Here is a 21,814-nt window from a genome sequence, read left to right as displayed (position 1 = left end):
ATTGAGGCTGTGAAGGAGTATCTGGAGAGAATGTGGCGAGCGAGGTGTAGGGATGATTAGTCAATAGAATACTGCTTTTTTTTCTGCTTGTCGTGTTTTATTTATTTATTTATTATTTTTTTCTTTTTTTCCTCTACAGGAGCTGTCGATCCAAAGGCCAGCTGGCTCCTGAGCGATCCCGAGCCACCTGTAACATCAAGATCAAGATTAAAATCATCTGTATCTCACTGAATCAAGATCAAGATCGGATGTATCAGCTGCTGAGCTGTATCAGTCCAAATCAACTTCATCGCATATAGCCTGAACACCTCACCGCTCTATATCGGACCTTTGGGACACTAGAGGCTGTGACACACAGCCTGCACGACCCCAACAAACCCCCAAGAAGAAGAGGAGGAAGAAGTATCAGTCAGCTATGTAACAGTTAGAGACGAGTCCAGTATGTGGCCATCCTGAGCAGACATGGATCTACGCGAGCCACGTACGTTAGAAACTCAAAGTGGGATTAAGATCTAATGTAAGAAATAGCAGAAATAGATATCACGCATTAGGAGTGATAAGCAGAAGGCATGCATGTTTATATGAATCTCCACACCAGACAGTTTTGAGCACTAAATTATCAAGGAAGAGTATTGTGAATGTAGGAACACCTTCACTATTGTCTCATGTTGGGTTTTGATCACCATTTTATTATCTTCTAGGCAGGTTTTTTGAGTCTAAAACCTCTTAAATCTGGAGTCTGTAGTGTTGATATTTTCCAGAGGTCATTCACCTTTGCACTCAACACGTCACCAAGTGCTTTGGTTTAATGACATTACTGTATCATGTTAAGGAAATTAATTGATTCATTGCAAATATTAAGCAATTTATGTTCAGTTCCTGTAACACAAGTGGGTCAAGTGAGGCCCATAGTGTGTCTTATCTCCCCATTAAGAGGGATGCAGATAAGTATCTCTTACCATAAACATCCATAGCAACCCTGAGTCTCCTATCAAGTATCCACAGTGGGAGTTTGGCACCCATTCAACCAGTGTTTTACAATACCTGCTGTCAATTTTTCATGAACCGTATCAGACATTTTACATTATATTATGAAATGGACGTGTGTGTTGGTTTTGTGCAACTGTATGCTTGTAAATTTTATGAGTGTGCTTAAAGAGAACTGTAGCTACTTAACTTTGACGTTTTCTCCTTATGCATATGTACTTTTAATACTATATTTGTGATTTTATTTATTTGTTTTTATTAGTGTGTGTGTGTGTGTGTAATGATAATAATATTGATAATATATGTTTTATTAAAATTACATTATATACCTAATCAAAATGTGCATAGGGGATGACAGGAGGCTTAAGATTAGAACACTAGCCTAATGGTTTATTGCTTGCACTATGATGTGTGTGTGTGTGTGTGTGTGTGTGTGTGTGTGTATTTACCTAGTTGTATTGTACAGGGTTCGAGCGGGGCTCATAGTGTCCTGTCTTCATGTCTCTATTTATCCAATTTTTCTGTAAAGTTATGCACATTATGTGCTGTGACAACTTCAATATTCAGTGCATTCCACTTTTCCACCATTCTGTGTGGAAAACTATTTTCCAATATCCTTCACACACTGCCTCATCCTGATTTTCTTTACATGATCTCTTGTCCTTCCATCCTCTTCTGTCAACAGCACTAGGCCTTCCTTGTCCATCTTTTCAATGTCATTGACTATTTTGTACATTATTATTAGATCTCCTCGTTCTCTTCTATCATGTAAGGTTGGTAGTCTCATTTCCTTCAGCCTTTCTTCACATGTTAGGTCCTTTAGTTCCAGCACCATCTTTGTAGCAATCTTCTGTATTCATTCCAGTCTTCTTATATCTTTTATAAAGCTGCATATTCCAGCTTTGGACGTATCATGCTTGTGATGATTTTTTCATCATATCTTTGTGTGTGTGTGTGTGTGTATGTGTGTGTTGAAAATATTTGACCTTATAAAGTTACCGTGACAATGAGCTTATCCCTATCTAATTCAAACTCATTGTAAACTAAGCTTATTTACAGAAATCACTCCCACTGTCCCGTAGTTTAGTTCAGGGTTTCTCATCTTGGATTCCCCAGAATCCTAATGTTCCGCAAAAGGTCCCTAAGGGTTCCGCAACAACACATGATATAAGCTAATGCACCTTTGACTTTTTATTTAATTTCATACACGTAATATAACTAAACATGCACAATATATTATTGGTTATTGTAATATGATTTTTTTTTTTTCCTTAAACTAGTTATTAAAAATTCATATTATGATATTTATGACATGAAGTACGATGAAAATGAAATGAGAAATAGCTATATGGTATATAATTTGGTTTTTGCGCAGGGGTTCCTTGAGAAATGTCATTTGTTTTAAGGGTTACGCAAGGGTAAAAAGGTTGAGAAACACTTGTTTAGTTGGTCCCTGTGCCTTATGAAGTATGTAGTTCTTCCCTTTGCATCCTAGAATTTAATGTTCAAAGGACTCTTCCTCTGACTTCTTTCACTCACTTTGATCCTTTGACCACTTCTGAACCCAGTTCTTGACACTTCCCCTAATTTTTTTTATCAAGCATTTTCAGTCATTTGCCCTTGCCTTAAATAGATTTCCAAATTGCCATTGAAAATTGCCATCATCATCATTATCATTTACAAAAATAGGTATTCATATGAACTCAAGTGTTATCTACTGTGTGCAAATGTGAAGTGATTGTATTTGGTAACAAAGAGCTGAACAGTTTTATTGATTTTCTAGACTGACAGAGAACAACTGAGGGCCACAAACAGCACATGATCAGTGTGAATAGAAAGATAATTGAAGAAATGGAAGAGTTTAAGTACTGCATCATGGATCTATCTTATTCAAGGATGGAAGCTTGAAGACGAAGACAAGACAGAAAGAGAGAGATACACAAGAAAGGTAAGCATTGCAATTCTTGGAGGACATGATGGTGGCATTGAACATTAAAGTAAAAAAATTATTAATAGCACTTAGGGAGAGTCAAACCTGAATGTGGAATAAATGTCAAAGGTCTAAGATGTGCCTATGATTTGCACAGAATGGATTGTGAATGTATTGAGAGTATAGCTGCATAAAAGATTTGAAATGTAGGAAGTGGGAATGAAGTGAGTTGTGGAGTGATACATGTGGTAAAATATTTATGGTCTGGACACCTGTAGGAAGTGGATAAGAATAAAATAATGTTACTGAAGATACCAACGTGCCTAATTTGATTTTGGGACTTGATGATCATTATGGGTCTAAATTGTGAGTTCTTGTACTTTGTTCCCCCAGCTCAGTTCTCAGTCACATCTCATGGCTAAAGATTTATTGTTAGGATTAATTTCTTAGTTTATATTGAATTAATCAGTGGATATGTTAGAGATAACAGGAGAGATACAGTACAGGGAGGGAATAGATGATGAGAGTATGAGAGGAGAGAGAAAAGTGCAAGGATGTGGTGCTCATATGCTTGCAAACATGGTTAAAAGCTTATGACTAGAAAATATTAAGAACCCTTTTTTTTTTCTTTATGTAAGTAGCATCATAGTAAATACATAGTGTATTACATTACTGTGAATGAAGTTACCTCTTTATATTACTCTTTATAATAGAACACAAACATGAGCTTAGTAATAAAAATTCTTCTAACTTCAATCAGGATTTTAAAACTTTTTAATTAAAGTTGACGAGAATAAAATTAAATATTATTTTATTTGTTCATAACAATCCTGTTTGCAAATTAAGTTATGTTGGAGCCTTAGCCACAAGGAAAGCTCCTATAACAAGTGTCAGTGTAGACCAGACTTGATCAGACCACCAGTTTACATGACCTTCATATGGACTAGCCTTTATTTACTATTGAGCACATAAACTCAAATGGTCCAACTCTTCACATATCTCATTGTCATGATGTCTGTGTAGTGGGACATAGATCACCTCATTGCCTGCATTATGCTGAGTCACATCAATGTGTTATGTGCAAAAACGTATTAATAATTGTATACAAATCTTCAATTTCAAATGGTCACTCAGAAATTGTATTGCTGCCATAATTTCAATTTTTGTGTAGGGATTTGGAAAAGAGAGAGAAAGAAAAGATATCTGACAAGAGAAGATATGAAAAGATTAAGTATTGGTAACTAAAGTGGATAACACTTACTAAAGTACAAGACATTCCTCAAAATAATGGCAGCTTATTGGAACAATTACTCAAACTAATCTTTGCAATTTGTCTTGTAATACTATAGTACTGTAAGAACATAGATTGTATCCTATATATGTACTGTAAAGGTTCTTCATGGAATTGAACATTAAAATGAAGAGGGCAATTAAGAAAATCTCATAGAAGGCTCTCATGATAACATCAGTGAATGTAATTTAATCTCTGTCTTATCTTTTCTCAAGATTAGTTACACTGAGATAAGAGGAGAGTCTGTTTGAGACACAGATGCACATCATACAGGCTGGAAGACATGGACGTCAAGGGAAAGGAGGCAGCCTTTGATCCAACTGGTGGGTAATATCCAGGGATTGGTTTGTGATATGAAACCATTTTGGGGTATTCTTACTATCAGCTGTCAGAGATTGACATTTTTTTCTAATACATCATTGTTCCCGTTGAAAACTGTAAGATTTTATGCATTTATATTGAAATTAACAATTCTAAAGTTTAGCTTCTGTAAATACTCTACCAGTCATTGTGTCTCAAGAAAGAAAGAGCAAACTTTCTTAGTATATTCTGATGCTGGATATTCTGATTCAATTCCTACTTGTATGTTGCAATTCAGTATTAGAAACTTTTTTTTTTATTTGTCAAAGTTATGTGCTGATAATCATTTGACACTTTGGTATATTATTGTAATCATTCATTACCTGTTGTCAGTAATATACCTTTGTCAGTAATATACCTATGTACAAACTTTTGTGTCACTGGTGTTATAGTGCAGCATCATATTATGAACCCATTTCCCACCACCACTACCACCACCACTCATAGTTCTGTTCCCCCAGAGCACCAGCATGTAAGGTTCAACCCGCTACGAGGGGACTGGGTGTTGGTGTCACCACACCGCATGAAGCGCCCATGGGCAGGCCAGGTGGAGCCCCCGCCTCAGGATGATCTCCCAGACCATGACCCTACTAACCCTCTGTGTCCTGGGGTGTCCAGACCCAGTGGTGTGGTAAGTTGAGCATTTAGGCATGAATGGCTCACCAGCAGTAGCTTTGTTATGTTTGGTGTTCAGTTGTACAGTGGATATGTTGATTTCTTTTGCTATAAAAGTTTCAGCAAACTATTCTTCACTTTTAAAATGTCTTGGATAGCAGTTGAATTCTTGGATGATTTTGGTTCATGATGCACCTTGCTGAATCTTTTTATTATGTTCACTTTGACATTGGAGCTTACCACATTGTGCTTCTGTTTAACAGCACCATTGCTGACATCCTTTTTTGATAGCTGGAGTAGTAAGATATAGGGAGGCACAGTACTGGAATGTTCACAGCAAAAACAATAGTATAGGAGATTAACTAGAGCTCACCTAGTAGCTTTAATGTTTATTTGTAATGTTCTTTAGGTGAACCCAAACTACACTTCAACTTTTGTATTCAACAACGACTTCCCAGCACTCCTGGAGGAGGTACCAGCACCATCTGAGACCCCTGGGGAGGAACTGCTGCGATGGGGGCCAGCACGGGGTTGCTGCAGGGTGATGTGCTTCCACCCTAAGACCTCCGTCACACTGCCCACCATGACCCAGGATGAAGTCAGGAATGTAGTTGACAGGTCAGCTCAGAGCCACCTACTACATTGTTCTCTTTTTCATTTCATTATTTTTTTCAAAGTTGTCCTTTCTTTTTAATACATCTCCTTTATAAAAATTTCTCTTTGACTGTATCTGGTCTGTTGCAGGAGTTTGAACAAAGAAGAAAGCATTAATGCCTTGGATGTCGAGACCAAATTGATAGGCAAGTCTCAAGGCGTGAAATTTAGGATCTTTATACTCTTACTTATTACACTTTGTTCCACACAATGAACATTGCTGTAAATGCAGAACCTTAGATATGGTGTCATGCCAGGAAGAATGAACAGCTATTAGTGGCAGCCATGGAGGTGGGATGCCTGGCAGTTACTGAATGGTATATTTTATATCTCCATGTTGTCAAGTCCTTCAGTGGTGACAGCAGAAAACTTACCCTATGGGATGGAGGGATGGCAGTGGACTGTACAATGTCATCTTGAATGCCAAATGCTACAGGATGTCCCTGCTGCTCATTAAGCTTTGGTGTGCGAACTCATTTCCATGCCAGCTTTGCTCTTCCCTGTTCTGCCTCTTGAATTGTAGTTTATGATTACTATGTTGTTAACTTTTCATTAAATCAGAAGGTATAAACTCTTGCTTTGAATCTCTACAGAACTCTGGGCTGTGCAAATGTCATTCATATTGCTGTAAAAACACAGATAAACAAAAATACTGACTAACAGAGTGCTTGCAGATTACCCAACATTGTAAGACTGACTAACAGAGTGCTTGCAGATTACTCAACATTGTTATATGTATTTATCTTTTTTTATATAAATTATTTTAAAGAGAGTAATGGTCTTCAGGTGGGTGGCAGAGACAGAGGAACTGGGTCAGAAGTATGAATGGGTGCAAATATTTGAGAATAAAGGGGCCACCATGGGCTGCTCTAACCCACACCCACACTGCCAGGTGAGGCCACGGCTGCATTGCTTTGTAACAAGACTGTCCTGAATACATAGTAAGAAACTGAATTCTCAAAATTCCACTGAAAAAAGTTACATCTATTTTCCAACATGAAGATATATGATCGTCTTATGCATCAGCAACTCTAGTTTGGTAACATCAAAGAGGGATTATTTCCAGTAGTTAACATTGATGAAATTATTCTGGTAAGTGAATCATTAATGAAATGATAATAATAATAATAATAGTACCTAATAATTTCTCATATTGGGTACTGATAAGGTAAAAACTATAAGTGAATAACCCTTGTGGTTGGACACTGCATTGTGTATCATGTGGTTGGACATAGCCTGGCCATGACTAGTTACAGCATTAACTATTGTGTCATTGTGTGGACACTGGGTGGTGTGGTGGCTGATTCACTGTGACTGTGCTGGTGAAGGGCTACACAACAATACTCAAATGATGGCAACTCACGGTGCTTACCAAGGATGGCCACAGCAAAAACTCAATTCCTCCATCTATCAACTCGACACAACCTTCCAGACAACTATCCCCTCTTCTTCAATGACACTCAGCTGTTTCCCTCTTCCACATTGAATATCCTCTGTCTGACCTTTACTTATAATCTTAACTGGAAACTTCACATCTCATCTCTTGCTAAAGCAGCTTCTATGAAGTTAGGCGTTCTGCGGCATCTCTGCCAGTTTTTCTCGTTCCTTCAACTGCTAACTCTGTACAAGTGCCTTATCTGTATGGAGTATCCTGTATGGAGTATTCTTTGCATGTTTAGGGGGGTTCCACTCATACAGCTATATTAGATAGGATGGAATCAAAAGCTTTTTGTCTCATCAACTCCCCTCCTCTGACTGGCTGTCTTCAGCCTCTTTCTCACTGCTGAAATGATGCATCCCTTTCTATCTTTTGTCACTATTTTCATGCTAACTGCTCTATTGATCCTGCTTACTGCATGCCTCCCTCCTCCTGCAACCCTGCTGCACAAGGCTTTCTTCTTTTTCTCATCCCTGCTTTGTCCAACCCTCTAATACAAGGGTTAACCAGTACTCTCAATCATTCATACCTTTCATTGGTAAACTCTGAAACTCCCTACCTGCTTCTGTATTTCCGTCTTCCTACAACTTGACTTCTTTTAAGAAAGAGGTGTCAAGACATTTGTCCCTGGCTTTTGGATGACTCTTTTGGACCTTTTAGGGAACCTGCAGTTCCAGTGGGCCTTTTTTCCTACATTTTGTTGCCCTTGGCAGCCTTCCCTCTTGCATTAAAAAAGAAAGAAAAAAATGGACTATCTTTTTCTGGATTATAACTGGATCACATGAAATTATTTTAGAATGGACTTTGTTTTGCTGCTGACACACTGCCACCCTCTGCTTTTTATCTGTTCTAAATATTGCCCGTTAATTTTGGTTACAAATTATAAGCAATATATTTCCTTTCTCCTCGTGATATGAATTGCATTTGTCACCTTCCTCTTTTCACATCCCTCTTTCCTTTTATAATCTGCAACAGTATGCTCTAAGAAAGTGAAGGTGTTTTAAGCCTAACCTAACCTTTCATCTAGAAAATACCATTCAATAAGAAATTGTTTTTCTATATTCCTCATTTTATTGTATATAGATTTCATCATTCTCCATTATTTGTGTTCTTACTAGAATATTGGTGGTCTTTTCTGCAGATCTGGGCCTCCTCTTTCATGCCCAGTGAAGCCTTGCTGGAGGACATGCACCAGAAACAGTACTTTTTGAAGCATGGCACTCGTCTCCTGCAGGATTACACTGCTAAGGAACTCCAACAAAAGGTAGACTAGTTTTTACAGTTTGTAGAGAACTGTGAAAGGACATTTCCATAACAACAATTATCTTGAATGTGATGGAGATGGAGGTGATAAAGCAAGACAAATTTTTTGAGAGAAATATAAGTTAGATGGTAGCAGATATAGATTCAAGACAGCATGACACAGACTTGTTTCAAAGCCTGTGTACTTTGGTTATGGAAATAATATAAAAATATCTCCTCCTTTTACTATATAATGTGTTTCTAGACTGAAGCACTCTTTGCTCACCATGAGACAATTTGAAAATTATGAGTAAATATTGAACTCAATATTGAAACTTTGCAGCATTCACCTCTTGTCTTACCTGTGTTCCTTACTGAAGAGAGAACCATCATACATATCTAGAATATTCTTTTGACTCGTTAGGAGTGGTGCAGAACCCCATTTAAATTCCTAAAGAAAAATTAAGGAAACACACTTTTTTGGCTAATATTTACTTTTTATGTTAGTATTCTTCTACAGATTTTTAAGGTTTATTAATATGTGACCCTTTAGGAAGTCTTTTAATTGCAAATCTTACAATAAAAAGAAATCAATATCAACAGTCAGGTGCCATGTGGGCCACTGTGCGCTCTCTCTCTCTCTCTCTCTCTCTCTCTCTCTCTCTCTCTCTCTCTCTCTCTCTCTCTCTCTCTCTCTCTCTCTCTCTCTCTCTCTCTCTCTCTCTTTTTTTTTTTTTTTTTTATTTAAACATAGCACATATATTTACATATTCGGCTTAAAATTCCACGTTGGGTATGGAATTATTTAAAAGCCTATCAATAATTAATATACATTAAGAATATTGTTTTTACATTAATAACTTTCACGTTAGCACCAGAGGAGTGGCCTGCGTTCCACGCCACCTGTGTGCTGCCACCTTGACCTGCTGGGTGGACATGTCCTCCACCTGGGGTGTGGTTGTGGTGAATGCATTCCACATCCTTGAGGTCCGGGCACTGTATGTTCGTTGGTGCTGCCGTGTGTTGGAGAAGGGCACCTCCACAGTCTGCTCACTGGTGGCAGCAGCTCGCGTGGGCCTCTGGGCAGCGCGTGGTGGAAGTCCCAGGCGTCGGAGGTGCGGTACTCCTTGCACCTGAGTTTTGTGGCACACCACCAGCGCTGCCACATCACGCCGGTGCTCCAACGACGTGACGGGGGTGTGTGGCGGCAGGTCGTCCTGGTGTGCGTCGTATCCCGCCAGACGTAGAGCTCGTCGCTGCACCTTGTCAAGTCTCTGCATGTGGGTGGCGGCACTTGACATCCACGACAGGCAGCCGTACTCCAGGCACGGACGTATCTGCGCCTTGTATAGCGTGATGATGCCGTGTGGGTCAAGCGTTCCCGCCACCCTCCGCAGGGCAGAGACTCTTAGAGACGCCTGTCGGGTGACTGCACCTACATGGCCGTCGAAGCGCAGGCAGCGGTCCACCGTCACCCCTAAGACCTTGATGTGGTCCTGGAGAGACAGAGCCTTGCCTCCAAAGCACAGTTGCTCTGAGACCGCTCTGGAGGCTCCTGGCGACCGCGAGATGACCATCGCCTGCGTCTTCTCAGGTGCAAAGGAGACTTGCCACGTTTCTCCCCATTGCTCCACCAGCCGTAGCTGCTTGTTTAGCTGCCGGACAGCGCTCTGGCTATCAAGGCGGCAGTAGGACCGGGAGAGGGTGCAGTCGTCCGCATATGCTTCCACTGTCGGTAGTTTTCGGAGCAGGTCGTCGATATAGATGTTCCACAGGATTGGGCCCAGCACTGAACCCTGTGGAACGGAGGCTTGAACTGGCGAGGGCTCTGACGATTTCCCATTGACGACCACATGAAGAGTCCTCCCACGTAGGTAGTCGTCAAGCAGTAGCAGTAGGTCTCCTGGATACCCTTGGCACGGAGCTTTTCAAGAAGTCCCGCGTGCCAGACCCTATCAAAGGCTCCAGCTATATCCAGGGCTACCACAAGCGTGTCCAGGCCCTCGTCCAGGGCGTTTTGCCAGTCTTTGGTGAGGAGCAGGAGTAGGTCGGAGGTGGACCGGCCTGGCCTGAAGCCAAACTGTCTCTCTGAGAGGAGATGGTTTTCACTCAGATGTTGACAGATGGCTCCAGCCACTATCCGCTCCAGCACCTTGCCCACCACAGAGAGCAGGGAGATCGGCCTGTAGTTGCTGGGTACAGACCGCGAGCTCTTCTTGTGGACCGGAACGACTCGTGCCTCTTTCCACATTGAGGGCCATTTTTTTCCCTCAGGCAGGTCGTAAAGACGTTGGAGAGAGGACCTGACAGCTCCTTAGCACAGTTCTTAAGGAGGTGTGGGCTGACGTCGTCCGGGCCGGTGGCTTTACCCACTTCCACTGCTCTCAGGAGCCTCTCAACTTGTCCAGCTGTCACTGAGACCAGGGTGATGGTGCTTTGAGTCTCCAGTGGCAGGTGAGGCGCTTGTCTTCCCGGGTCTCCAACCCTCATCTTGTTGCTGAAGCTTGTAGCCAGGAGTGAGGCCTTGTCCCAGCTGCTTGTGGCAGTGGAACCGTCAGGCCTGAGGAGTGGAGGGATGGCGTCTTGGTGTTTAGCTCCTTGGCGCTCCTTGACTAAGCTCCACCAGGTCTTGCCTCCTACTCCTGGGCCACAAAGTTTCCGTTTTAGATCCTCCTGTTTTCTATGTTTGGCCCATCTGCAGGCAGCTACCACCCGTTTGCAGGCAGCCTTGTGTAGTGCCTTGTTCCTCTGCGTCGGGTGCCGCTTGTACCTCAGCCAGGCGGCGTGTTTGGCCTCAGCAGCGGCCTTGCAGCGGAAGCCAAACCAAGCAGGATCGTCAGGCCTGAGAGATACACTCTGCTGGGGACATACTGCTGCTGGAGGATGAGGAGCTTAGTAGTGAGTGCTCGTGCCTGCTCCTCGGCATCACCCACCAAGGTTTCTCCCAGTTTATCTCCTCCAGGGCACGCCTCATGGTCGGCCAGTCAGCCCTCCCCCAGAGCCAGATGGTGCGTGGGACAGCGTCCTCTCGCGTTGCGTTCAGCTCGACTCGGGCCAGGACAGCGTAATGATCCGAGCTGCCTACAGGCCCCAGCTGCTGACAGCGGACGCTCGTCTCGGGAGGTCTGACAGCACAGGGTCTAGCATCCCTCCTCGCACATGCGTGGGGAAGGTAACATGATTTGTTAGGCCCTGCACCTCCAAGAGGTCGTCATAAGCGTTCTGCTCTAGGTGGCAGTTTAGGTCTCCCACTACCATCACGTGGGAGCATTGATGGCGTAGAAGAAGGGTGTCGAGTTCCTCCGTCAGGAAGTCCAGGGGTGCCCGTCCTTGCCTGGGGGGGCGGTACATGATACAGAGGAGGAGACCTCTGTTGTCTTCCAGTACCACCCTGAAGAACAGTGCTTCCGTTTGAAGAGGAACCGTCACCTCAAGTTCCTGGGTTTGGAGGCCGTCCCTAAAGCAAGCTGCCACCCCTCCGCCTGCTCTGTTCTCCCTGTCCTTCCTTATCCAGTGGGAGTACCCAGGAAGGACAGGGAGAACAGAGCAGCAGGAGTGGCTCTCTCTCTCTCTCTCTCTCTCTCTCTCTCTCTCTCTCTCTCTCTCTGTCAGAGCTGGTCGTGTTCTTCAATTTTGAACAGTGTGTTAGTGTTCCTGCATTCCTCTTGCCATGGTTAGTGCGTTCCTGGAATAGCGTTCATCAGATGTTTTAGTCCAGTGTGTTCATGCGTTCCTGCGTTAGCGCTCCCAAACTATTAAAACGTCCCACAAATAAAATTAGTGCATTCCTCTGAAAAATTGGAAAAAAGTTTAAAAAATCCCACTGCTTTCCTTATAAGCACTATTATGCACATCAAAAGAACTATTAAATAAGTAAAACAACTAAACAAAATGCAAGTTAATAATACGTCAGAGCTTCATACATTAAAATATATATATATTTCAAAGAACTAGATAAATAGACACAAAACAATAATATAGTACGTGTGTTAATCTTAGCAGCTGACCATTGGGAGAGCTTCTGCCTTAACATAAACAACTAAAGGTTTGGTTGTCTTTGCTACTGACCAGTGGGAGAGCTTCCTGCCTGAACACAAGTGACAGAATGTTGCTGTGTAGTGAATGTGGTTTTTGTTTCCATTGAAAATTTTTTTTAAACGGCTTGAAAGAAAATTGTTTTGTAATACTTGGAACACAGGAATGCTTTAAGATTTCAGCCTGTGCGTTTCTCATACTTGCGTTTCTTTGAAAAACTTTGCGTTACTCTGTACTCGCGTTCCTGAAAAGGCAGTGCGTAGGTATGCAAGAATGCAGGAACGCACTTGCCCACCTCTGATGAATATATATATATATATATATATATATATATATATATATATATATATATATATATATATATATATATATATATATATATATATATATATATATATATATATATATATATATATATATATATATATATATATATATATATATTAAGATTTTCTGTTAAAAGCAATGGAAGGAGATATGTACTCATTAACTCTTGTAATGATGAGGTACATAAGCAATGAATGAGAGTAAGTCAGAAGTTTACATCAGAGCCTTACCGTGGGTGGGGGACAGAGCCATGGTGAAGAGGAGGCATAGGCTTAGAAAAACAAATATTGTGGTAGAAGTTTGACATAGATGCTTGCTCATGTTAATTAATGCAAAGAACTGAAGAGACAAATAACCTTCAATCACTCCCACATAGTTAGCATTGTATGTTGCTTATAAGATCTCCCATCCTAATTCCTCCAGCATGTTTGGTGGTATCTTGCACATTGTTGATTTCTCCCTATACTAATAGGTCTTGAATGTATTTATAGGAGCGAATAGTTCTGGAGCAAGAAGATTGGTTGGTGGTAGTGCCTCACTGGGCAGTGTGGCCATATGAGACACTTGTGCTGCCCCGCCGGCCTGTGTCACGCATCACCCAACTCACATCCAGTGAGAGAGACGGCTTGGCCTGTCTCATACGTCGCCTGACAGCCAAGTATGACAACCTCTTCCAGTGCTCGTTCCCATACTCCATGGGGTGGCACGGTGAGTTGAGGGAACAAAGTAAAGAAGAAATAGTTACTTTAAGATGAGACTCAAATATCTACTCATTCTTCTCTCAGAGTATTTATGGACAACCAACAAAGAAAGATTTGTTTATTAGCTTGAAATGTTAGATACTATGCATATTAGGTACACATCATACAGTCACACTTTGCTTATTATAGTTCTTAGCCATTCTCAGAAGAGTTGAAAGTCTTGGCACACTAGCTGATCTTTTCCCTTGTTCTCTCAGACTTAAGTATTAAAATTCATGGATACAAGACCAGTGGGATGCTGCCACATAAAGACAAGACCTTGCATGCTTCACATTGCATTATAAGCTCATCATTCACTTATGTCTTAAACTTTATTTTTCTAACTTAATGACAAGGCAACCTTGCATACCAGCTTTAAGGTCATTCTGTAGAAAGATGAGAAATACTTAGGCCATGCTAATAAACAATAAAGTGCATCATGAAACAATAGTTAATTGAAGGAAACCAGTGTGAAACAAACCAGTTAATATTTATAAATTCACTTTGTCAATGTAATAGAGAATGGAAACAGTAAACATTCTTCTTGGTTCAGCCAATATATCTTTAATTTTCTTGCTAATCTGAGAGATGGAATTCTTTTGGTTTAGAAGGTTTTTCTCTGCATTTTATTTAGAACATGATTTGATTTTTGAAGAGCTGACTTTTGATTCTGATAACAATGTTGCTTTTTTTTCTATTTTTTTATTATTACAGTGTGAAGTTGATAAAATTTTCATGATCATGTGATTTGACTACTCCTCTAGAATGTTTCCTGATAATACCTGTTGTGTTAAGGAAGGATGAAGTTGTAGTAATATAGGTGTTAACATCAATTCTTACAGGAGCCCCTACTGGGTGTCACCTGCAAGAGAAAGGTGAAGGTCAAAGTGTGGGTGACTACTGGGTGCTCCATGCCCACTATTACCCTCCGCTGCTGCGCTCAGCAACCGTCAAGAAGTTTATGGTTGGCTATGAGATGCTGGCCCAGGCCCAGCGTGACCTGACCCCAGAGCAGGCAGCACACCCTGAGGGACCTGCCTGACACACATTACAAGTGCAGGAAGGATTGACAGTCACATGGTGGAAGTAATGCTGGTGTGTCTTTACCTTGTCCCTGAAGTATGATATTGTTGAATTAGGGAGCAAGGTGACGTCTTTCCAATTTTGGGATTATTTAATGAAATTTTATTATTTACCTGTAATTAATTTGGGAAGCTTATGATGATAATTTTATTTGAGAATTACCAATAATGTAACTGTGTGCATGGAAATTGATTTGAAAGTTACTCTTAATTACCTCACATGTTATAATTTAATAAAGAAACATGGAAAGATATCAAGTGGTGTCATTCCACTTGTGCATTGTGGTGATGGTGGTGCTGGTGGTAGTGGTGTGGTGATGAGAGTAGGAGGTGGTTCAGTAAATGCATGGAGGTGATACAGCAGGGAGAGTGAACGAACAAGTGGTCCATGTAATCACTCATCACCAAATAATGAATAAATAAGATCAGATAAATAAGCAAATAAACACAATAGAAATAAAAAAAAAAAAAAAAAAGAAAACGGGATGAATTTCTGCAGTTTGAGAGAGAGAGAGAGAGAATATCATGTGCGTTTAAACTTACAATATTTCAAGAAGCAGAACCGTTGGGGAAGGAGACTATTGAAAAATGCAGTTATCATCTAAAGGGAAACAGTGCTGGAAAGTAGGAGACCCCGGAAGGCAGAGAGGTGATCCGTGTGAACAGTGCAGCAGAATCTCCTATCGAGTCCTGCCCTGGTTTTATAAAATACTTGATCCGCCACTGAGGGAGATGAACTTTTGTGATGTTCCCCAGTCCAAACAATGGCAGAGTGAAGGCGTGCTGAGTGCTAAGGAGTGAATTATATCCCTAACACCAATGAATGTCCCCTCACTTCCCTGTTGTACCTCCTCACCTCGTCACCAGCAGGTCACTGATTGCATTAGTGTTTTTCATCATTTTTAGAAGACGAGGACATAAAACAATGCGGGAAGCTACAAAAAATCATTATAGGCATCCATGTGACCAGTGTATGAAACATGGTACCAGCATATTCCCACTGTCATTCCTAGTCATAAAGTTGGCTTATCTTCTTTCAAAGCGTAGCGAGGCCACGGGAGGAGGAAAGGCATGTAGTTAGCAAAATCAGAGAATAGGCATGAAAATAGTGGTAGAAGATTGCTAGAGATGCAGCATCATGGCGATGAGGAAGAGGTTGAAAATAATATGTCAGAGGAGAGGAACTGAAAAGACGAAAACTTTCGATTTCACCCTCTTTAAAGAAACTGTATGAGCGGAATCCCCAATACATGTTAAGCTTACTTTATCTATAGACGGATAAGGCCCCTGTACAGAATTACTAGTTGTGAGGGTGGGGTGGGGGGAGTGAGGAAAACTGGATATAACTGTGACCCTTAGAATGCACTCTTTAGTTCCCTGCGCAGGAGCGCGTCGGTGCGTTGCCTTGGTAACGGCAGGCGGCAGCATGGACGATGCGGTGGACAGCAGGCGGAGGGTGAGGTGTCTGGTTGTAAGGCGATATATTAACACACACCATCCAGCGCAGAGCCTGTGGGTGTGTGGACGGGGAGGAAGTGGCGGGACACATGACTAGAGGCGGTGGCTGATGGGGGAGTGAACAGTGTTAGTGGCTCCTTACTGCAGTTACACACACAGGGGCAAATGCTGTAATGGCAACTGATGAATAAGTAATGTAGTCCTGAATTATGTGTGTGGAAGCAGATCTCATTCGCTTTTGGGAAGTCTCAGAAGCAGCAGTCTCAGAAGAGGTGATTCCATTCCCATCCACGATTTTGGTTGGTGACAAACCAGAGCGTCTGATCGAGGAAGAAATTGAATTAACTGGCCTTTAAATGTTAGATCTCATTCTTGTCACTGACAGGTTTGTGTTTAAATTCTCATATGTTGGCAATTTGGAGAGAGAGAGAGAGAGAGAGAGAGAGAGAGAGATGGTGGTGTTTGTAGATCCGGTAGTGTGGGGTTGGCTGGCCACGCTAGGAGGGAGGCGGTGGGCAGGATGGGAGGTAAAGGTGAGGGATGGCCGGGGGGGAAGGGAGGATGAGAGGGAGGCACCGTGGCTGGGAAGGGGGAGGCGGTGCTTCATTGAGCTGACCCTTGATGTAGAGAACAATGAAGTGAACTAATTACAAAGAGGTGCTTCTAATATCTGCTTTGCATTAGTTTAATTGATTGGATTATAAAACTGCTAATGGGAATCGCCACTTACACGAGCAGTAAAAGAGGAGGAACCAGGCGAGTGGGTGGGTGGGCGGGGTGGGCGGGTTTCGTACACGTTAGCGCCGCTGCCTCAGAAAGTGACTTAATTTCCACAACACACATGCAAACCAATCTCAGTTACACCACTTTTATGACATACTTAACTATACTTACGACTTTCCGGCTCTGGGAGAAAAAAAGGCTTGTTACTTTGCATATTGCTAGTGCCTGGAGCTTGGCTGGGCGGCGCGGGGCGGGGCGGGATGATGAAGGATGAAGCTAACATGGCCCACACCCACAGATCAGCATCATCGTGTCCCAGACGTACCAGGAGCGTCGCCGGCACGTTGTATTCAGCAGCGTGACACCCACAGACAGCCAAGTGACCTTCCCTTCCCATCCAGACCATAGCTTTCAGCACCTGCGTCGCCTCCATCACAAGGGCGTGCAGGTAAGGCGGCGGCAGTGGTGAAGTTCTGGGAGCTGTAAGGCTTCGGTGGGAACACTCCAAGAATTACTTTTAAGCCCTTCGAGGCGACCAGCACAAGGCTTCACGGGTGTGTAGGCTTGTTGGGGACGGTGAGGCTTGCACAGGATTCTATACTACTTAAAGGTGTCGCTCTCACGTTCTCAAGTCTTACCCCAACCCTACTCCATTCCTCCTCTCAAAAATCCTCCTTTCTTCCCTCCGCCACCCGGCTCACTCCCCTTCCCTTCAGGTATTACTTTCCCCTCCGTCAGGCGGTGGTGGAGGTGGTGGAAGGGGCGTGCCAGACCGAGGTGCGGGTTCCATGGAGCAGATGGGTGGAGACAACGCCCCCCACCCTTCCATCCCAGGACGAGGACGCTCCCCCGGTGACCATCTCCCAGGAGGTGCTGGACAGGTGAGTGAGGGGAGCGTGGAGCGTGGAGCGTGAGAGGGAGAGCGTTCAGGATAGAATGAAATTTTATGGAAGGGGTAAAAATTGAAGCGGATATTAGTAAGTCAGAGAGAGAGAGAGAGAGAGAGAGAGAGAGAGTAGAGAATAAAGGATTAAAAAAGAATGCAAGGGTGAGGAAGGGGAAGTGAAAGCGAAGGTAACTATGATTTAATCCCCTGCTGCTTTCCGTCCCTCGAATTATTCTCCATGCTACGTCTTCCTGAGCGCACCGCGGCGGTCTTCCCCTCGCTGCCTTGTTACCGCTCACTCCTGCCTGCATGATTCCCTTTCTTGCATCTTTCCTCCCTTCATTCCTCTGTCTCTTTCTCTCTCTCTCTCTCTGCATTTTCAGTTTACTACGCGTGTGTATTATTTCTAATCTTTTGTAACCTCTCTCTCTCTCTCTCTCTCTCTCTCTCTCTCTCTCTCTCTCTCTCTCTCTCTCTCTCTCTCTCTCTCTCTCTCTCTCTCTTTACTTCGCTATATCTTTGGCTTCATATTGCGTTATATAACGTATCACAAAACAACCTTGTCAGGATCAACAAATTTGCTATACTGTTTGTTGTTGTTTTGCGTCTCTCTCTCTCTCTCTCTCTCTCTCTCTCTCTCTCTCTCTCTCTCTCTCTCTCTCTCTCTCTCTCTCTCTCTCTCTCTCTCTCTCTCTCTCTCTCTCTCTCTCTGTTATTTTTCTCGTCACGTTTATACGTATAATTCTTTCCTCTCAGCCTGTGTCATCTCTTCCCTTTGTCATCTTCCACTGCTTGGCCACCTTTGCTCTTCCGCCCACAGCACCACCTCACCTTCTGCCTTCCTTCCTGGTGTCTCCTTCCCTTCTCTCCCTCTCCTTGTTACTTCTCTATCATTGGTTGTTAGAATCTTCCTCTCTCTCTCTCTCTTGTTTTTCTTCTTCAAGCAATTACTATCTTATCACCATATTCTCTCCCCTATTATCTCTCTTTTTTTTTTTTTTCTCTACATTTAGAATCCCTCGTCTTCCTTCCTTCGCCCTTCATTCAAACAATTCCGGTCCTTTGAGTTATACTTTTCCTTCTGTCTTCTCTACCAGTATAGTTGTTAGAATGCTTTTTTCTTTCTCTTTTTTTTCGCTTTTAAACAAGTGTTCTATTCTCTTTGCTAGAGTTCAGCCTTGTCTCTCTATTTTTCTTTTTGTCAATGTTGGTAAAATGATTCTTTTCTTTTCATTCTTCCTATTTCAAGAAAGTTACATCTCTTGGTCATTAAAATACTTCTTTGTTTCTCTCTCTTTTCTATTTCAAGAAATCCTGTCACCTTGGAGCTAAACTCTCTCCCTCTCCTCTTTTTAGTTTCTATTTTAAGCAATTCCAACGATTCATTTATTTTCCATTTATTTATTTATTCATTTTGTAGCTTGAAACGTTCCTTCTTACTCTTTCCTTGCCTATTTTAAGCATTCCTATCTTGTGGTAAAACCGTTCTCTTGTGTTCCTCCTTTTCTATTCCAGCCACCTCCCATCTCGTTGGTGCTAGAATTTTTCCTGTCACCCTACACTTTCCTATTTCAAGCAACAACCGTCTCTTTGTCACTAGAATCTTTCCTTCTCTCCTCCGAGCATCACCTGTCCCCTGTTTACCTACCTACCCTGTTCTTACTACACTCTTCTCCCTACCTTTGGCCAGGGTGGAGGCAGCAGTGCAGGAAACCGCCGCTGTGGATGTGCTGAGCGACGACTGGGGTCAGCTTGGGTTGGTTGACCGCTCCACCGCTCTCCTCCTGCGTCCCTTCAACATGCCCGGCAAAGGAACCGCCTTAACTCGTCTCTCTCCCTCCCGTGAGTCACTCTGCTGCTATAGTGCTGTCGCTGTTTCTGTCCCTGCTGCTGGTATTAGCGTAGTTTTTGCTCATCTCTACTACTCGCAAGTAAATTACATAGAAGGCGAGTTTCGTGAATGGCACACACACACACACACACACACACACACACACACACACACACACACACACACACACACACACACACACACACACACAGATACGCACACAAACACGCACACGTACCCTTGTTGCCTAATTACCCACTCAGCTGTTACTTTCCTTCCTGGCTGGGTTATTGCATCAGTGAGACTTGCTGTTATTATTGTTGCTGCTTGTGAGGTGGTGATGGTCGTGGTGGTGGTGGTGGTGGTGGTGGTGGTGTTGATGGTTATGGTAATGATACTACTACTAATACTATTACTACTACTACTACTGCTACTGCTACTACTACTGCTGCTACTACTACTACTACTACTACTACTACTACTACTACTACTACTACTACTACTACTACTACTACTACTACTACTACTACTACTACTACTATTACTACTACTGCTACTACTATTACTACTACCACTACTACTACAAGTGATAATGATAATAATGATGACCCACTGCTCTCTTTATTACACACACACACACACACACACACACACACACACACACACACACACACACACACACACACACACACACACACACACACACACACACACAGTTACGAGCATTACAGACTGGGGTGTAATTTAATTTGCATTTCACTTGTAAATCGTAACTCAACCTCGTAACTCAGCCCACCCTGATCACGACGCACACACACACACACACACACACGGACACGGACACGAATACGGACACTCGGACATGACAGTGGACCAACCTGAACGTTCTTCCATTTTTTATTCTCTCTCTCTCTCTCTCTCTCTCTCTCTCTCTCTCTCTCTCTCTCTCTCTCTCTCTCTCTCTCTCTCTCTCTCTCTCTCTCTCTCTCTCCGTACACCTGTAAAACTAATTAGTCTGCTTCGTATACTTAATCTAGTCACCTGAAATAAGTACAAATAAGCCCTTTTGCTGTGTGTGTGTGTGTGTGTGTGTGTGTGTGTGTGTGTGTGTGTGTGTGTGTGTGTGTGTGTGTGTGTGGAAGGGACTGGCCTGCTAGTGTGGTGGTCTTGCTGTGCTGTGCTGCCCCGGCGTCACACTCCGAACAGCACTGCTTTAAGTGGTAAAGTGCCGTGTTCCTTCACAGAATCTTATTGCGTCAGAGGGAAGGTGATATTACGTGTGTTTTAGACCCGCCGCCGCCGCCACCATCACCACTACTGTGCAACTGCTTTCATGTGTACTATGTTGCGAAGATCAGTGTTTTTGTTATTGTTGTCGTTGTTATGGATCGTGGTGGTTGCCTATACTGATACGATGTTTTATTTAGCGCCAGCGGTGACAAGGAGCAGTGGGTGTTGGGACAATGTTAATCGTTATAAGCGTGGGGAAAGTCTCTTTGAACGTATTTAAACAGTCCACTATATGCCTGAATCTCATGAGACTAGAGGTTCTTAAGCCGGGTTTATATATATATATATATATATATATATATATATATATATATATATATATATATATATATATATATATATATATAGTAGAATCACACAAAACTCACTGATATCAGGAGATCCACCATGAAACTTAATGAATGTATAACAATTTTTTGGAACTCGTCTCGTATTCTTAACCCCTTCAGTACCATGACACGTTTCCATATTCATTCTGCTTGCTATTTGGTGATTTTATACAGCTTCAGAAACTTTTGTGAGGGTCAAAATAATGAAGACTCTGGCCATTAATCTCCTGATCTCCATAGACCCTTCCTAATGTCAATAAAATTGTTTAATCATACGCAAAACTTATGGTTAAAATGCGTCCGAGTACTGAAGGGGGCTAAACGCTTTCTTCTCTCATAAGGTGTGTTTTCATAGGGCACAGAGGTGAAGTGTCGCATTTTTATTGGCGTTTTCTTCAGTGATTATAAAGAAATCTTGGTAAACAATCACTGCAACCATAATGACCTCCTTAAAAACTATCAGGGTTAGGAGTTTTTTTTTTTTTGGATAGTCGAGAGGAGACGAGGACACATTTAACCCCTTCATTACTAGGACACATTATTATTTGTGTATGATTTGAGGATTTATTTTTACATTAGGAAGGGTCTATGGAGGT

General features: G+C 42.4%; 2 protein-coding genes across 2 annotated transcripts in view; both read left to right on the top strand.

Annotated features, from left to right (window-relative positions):
* Nucleotides 1–236: 236 nt before the first annotated feature.
* Nucleotides 237–14,955, top strand: LOC123504560 (galactose-1-phosphate uridylyltransferase-like). The gene is made up of 9 exons (XM_045255165.1): nt 237–481; nt 2,771–2,935; nt 4,424–4,531; nt 5,030–5,199; nt 5,593–5,801; nt 6,624–6,729; nt 8,417–8,539; nt 13,371–13,587; nt 14,462–14,955. Exons 3-9 carry the CDS (start codon nt 4,492–4,494, stop codon nt 14,659–14,661), a joined length of 1,065 nt encoding a protein of 354 aa, XP_045111100.1. The 5' UTR covers nt 237–481; nt 2,771–2,935; nt 4,424–4,491; the 3' UTR covers nt 14,662–14,955.
* Nucleotides 14,956–16,095: 1,140 nt separating this feature from the next.
* Nucleotides 16,096–21,814, top strand: part of LOC123504561 (mitotic apparatus protein p62-like) — a 7,407-nt gene continuing 1,688 nt past the window's right edge. Inside the window, exons 1-4 of the mRNA XM_045255166.1 lie at nt 16,096–16,157; nt 17,181–17,330; nt 17,621–17,763; nt 19,459–19,610. Of these exons, the coding sequence (XP_045111101.1) occupies nt 16,128–16,157; nt 17,181–17,330; nt 17,621–17,763; nt 19,459–19,610 (475 nt within the window). The 5' untranslated portion in view covers nt 16,096–16,127. The remainder of the gene's footprint in view (nt 16,158–17,180; nt 17,331–17,620; nt 17,764–19,458; nt 19,611–21,814) is intronic.

Source organism: Portunus trituberculatus, chromosome 16 (genome assembly GCF_017591435.1).
Source record: "Portunus trituberculatus isolate SZX2019 chromosome 16, ASM1759143v1, whole genome shotgun sequence".
Taxonomy (NCBI): Eukaryota; Metazoa; Arthropoda; class Malacostraca; order Decapoda; family Portunidae; genus Portunus; species Portunus trituberculatus.
The sequence above is the reverse complement of the archived record's forward strand: the minus strand, read 5'-3'. Positions and strand labels throughout refer to the sequence as shown.

What these genes read in the sequence shown, in the direction of transcription:
- LOC123504560 (XM_045255165.1), top strand. Translation starts at nt 4,492, where the DNA reads ATGGACGTCAAGGGAAAGGAGGCAGCCTTTGATCCAACTG. An exon ending in ACCCACACCCACACTGCCAG is followed by an intron (nt 6,730 to 8,416) that starts GTGAGGCCACGG and finishes TCTTTTCTGCAG; the next exon opens with ATCTGGGCCTCCTCTTTCAT. An exon ending in ATACTCCATGGGGTGGCACG is followed by an intron (nt 13,588 to 14,461) that starts GTGAGTTGAGGG and finishes CAATTCTTACAG; the next exon opens with GAGCCCCTACTGGGTGTCAC.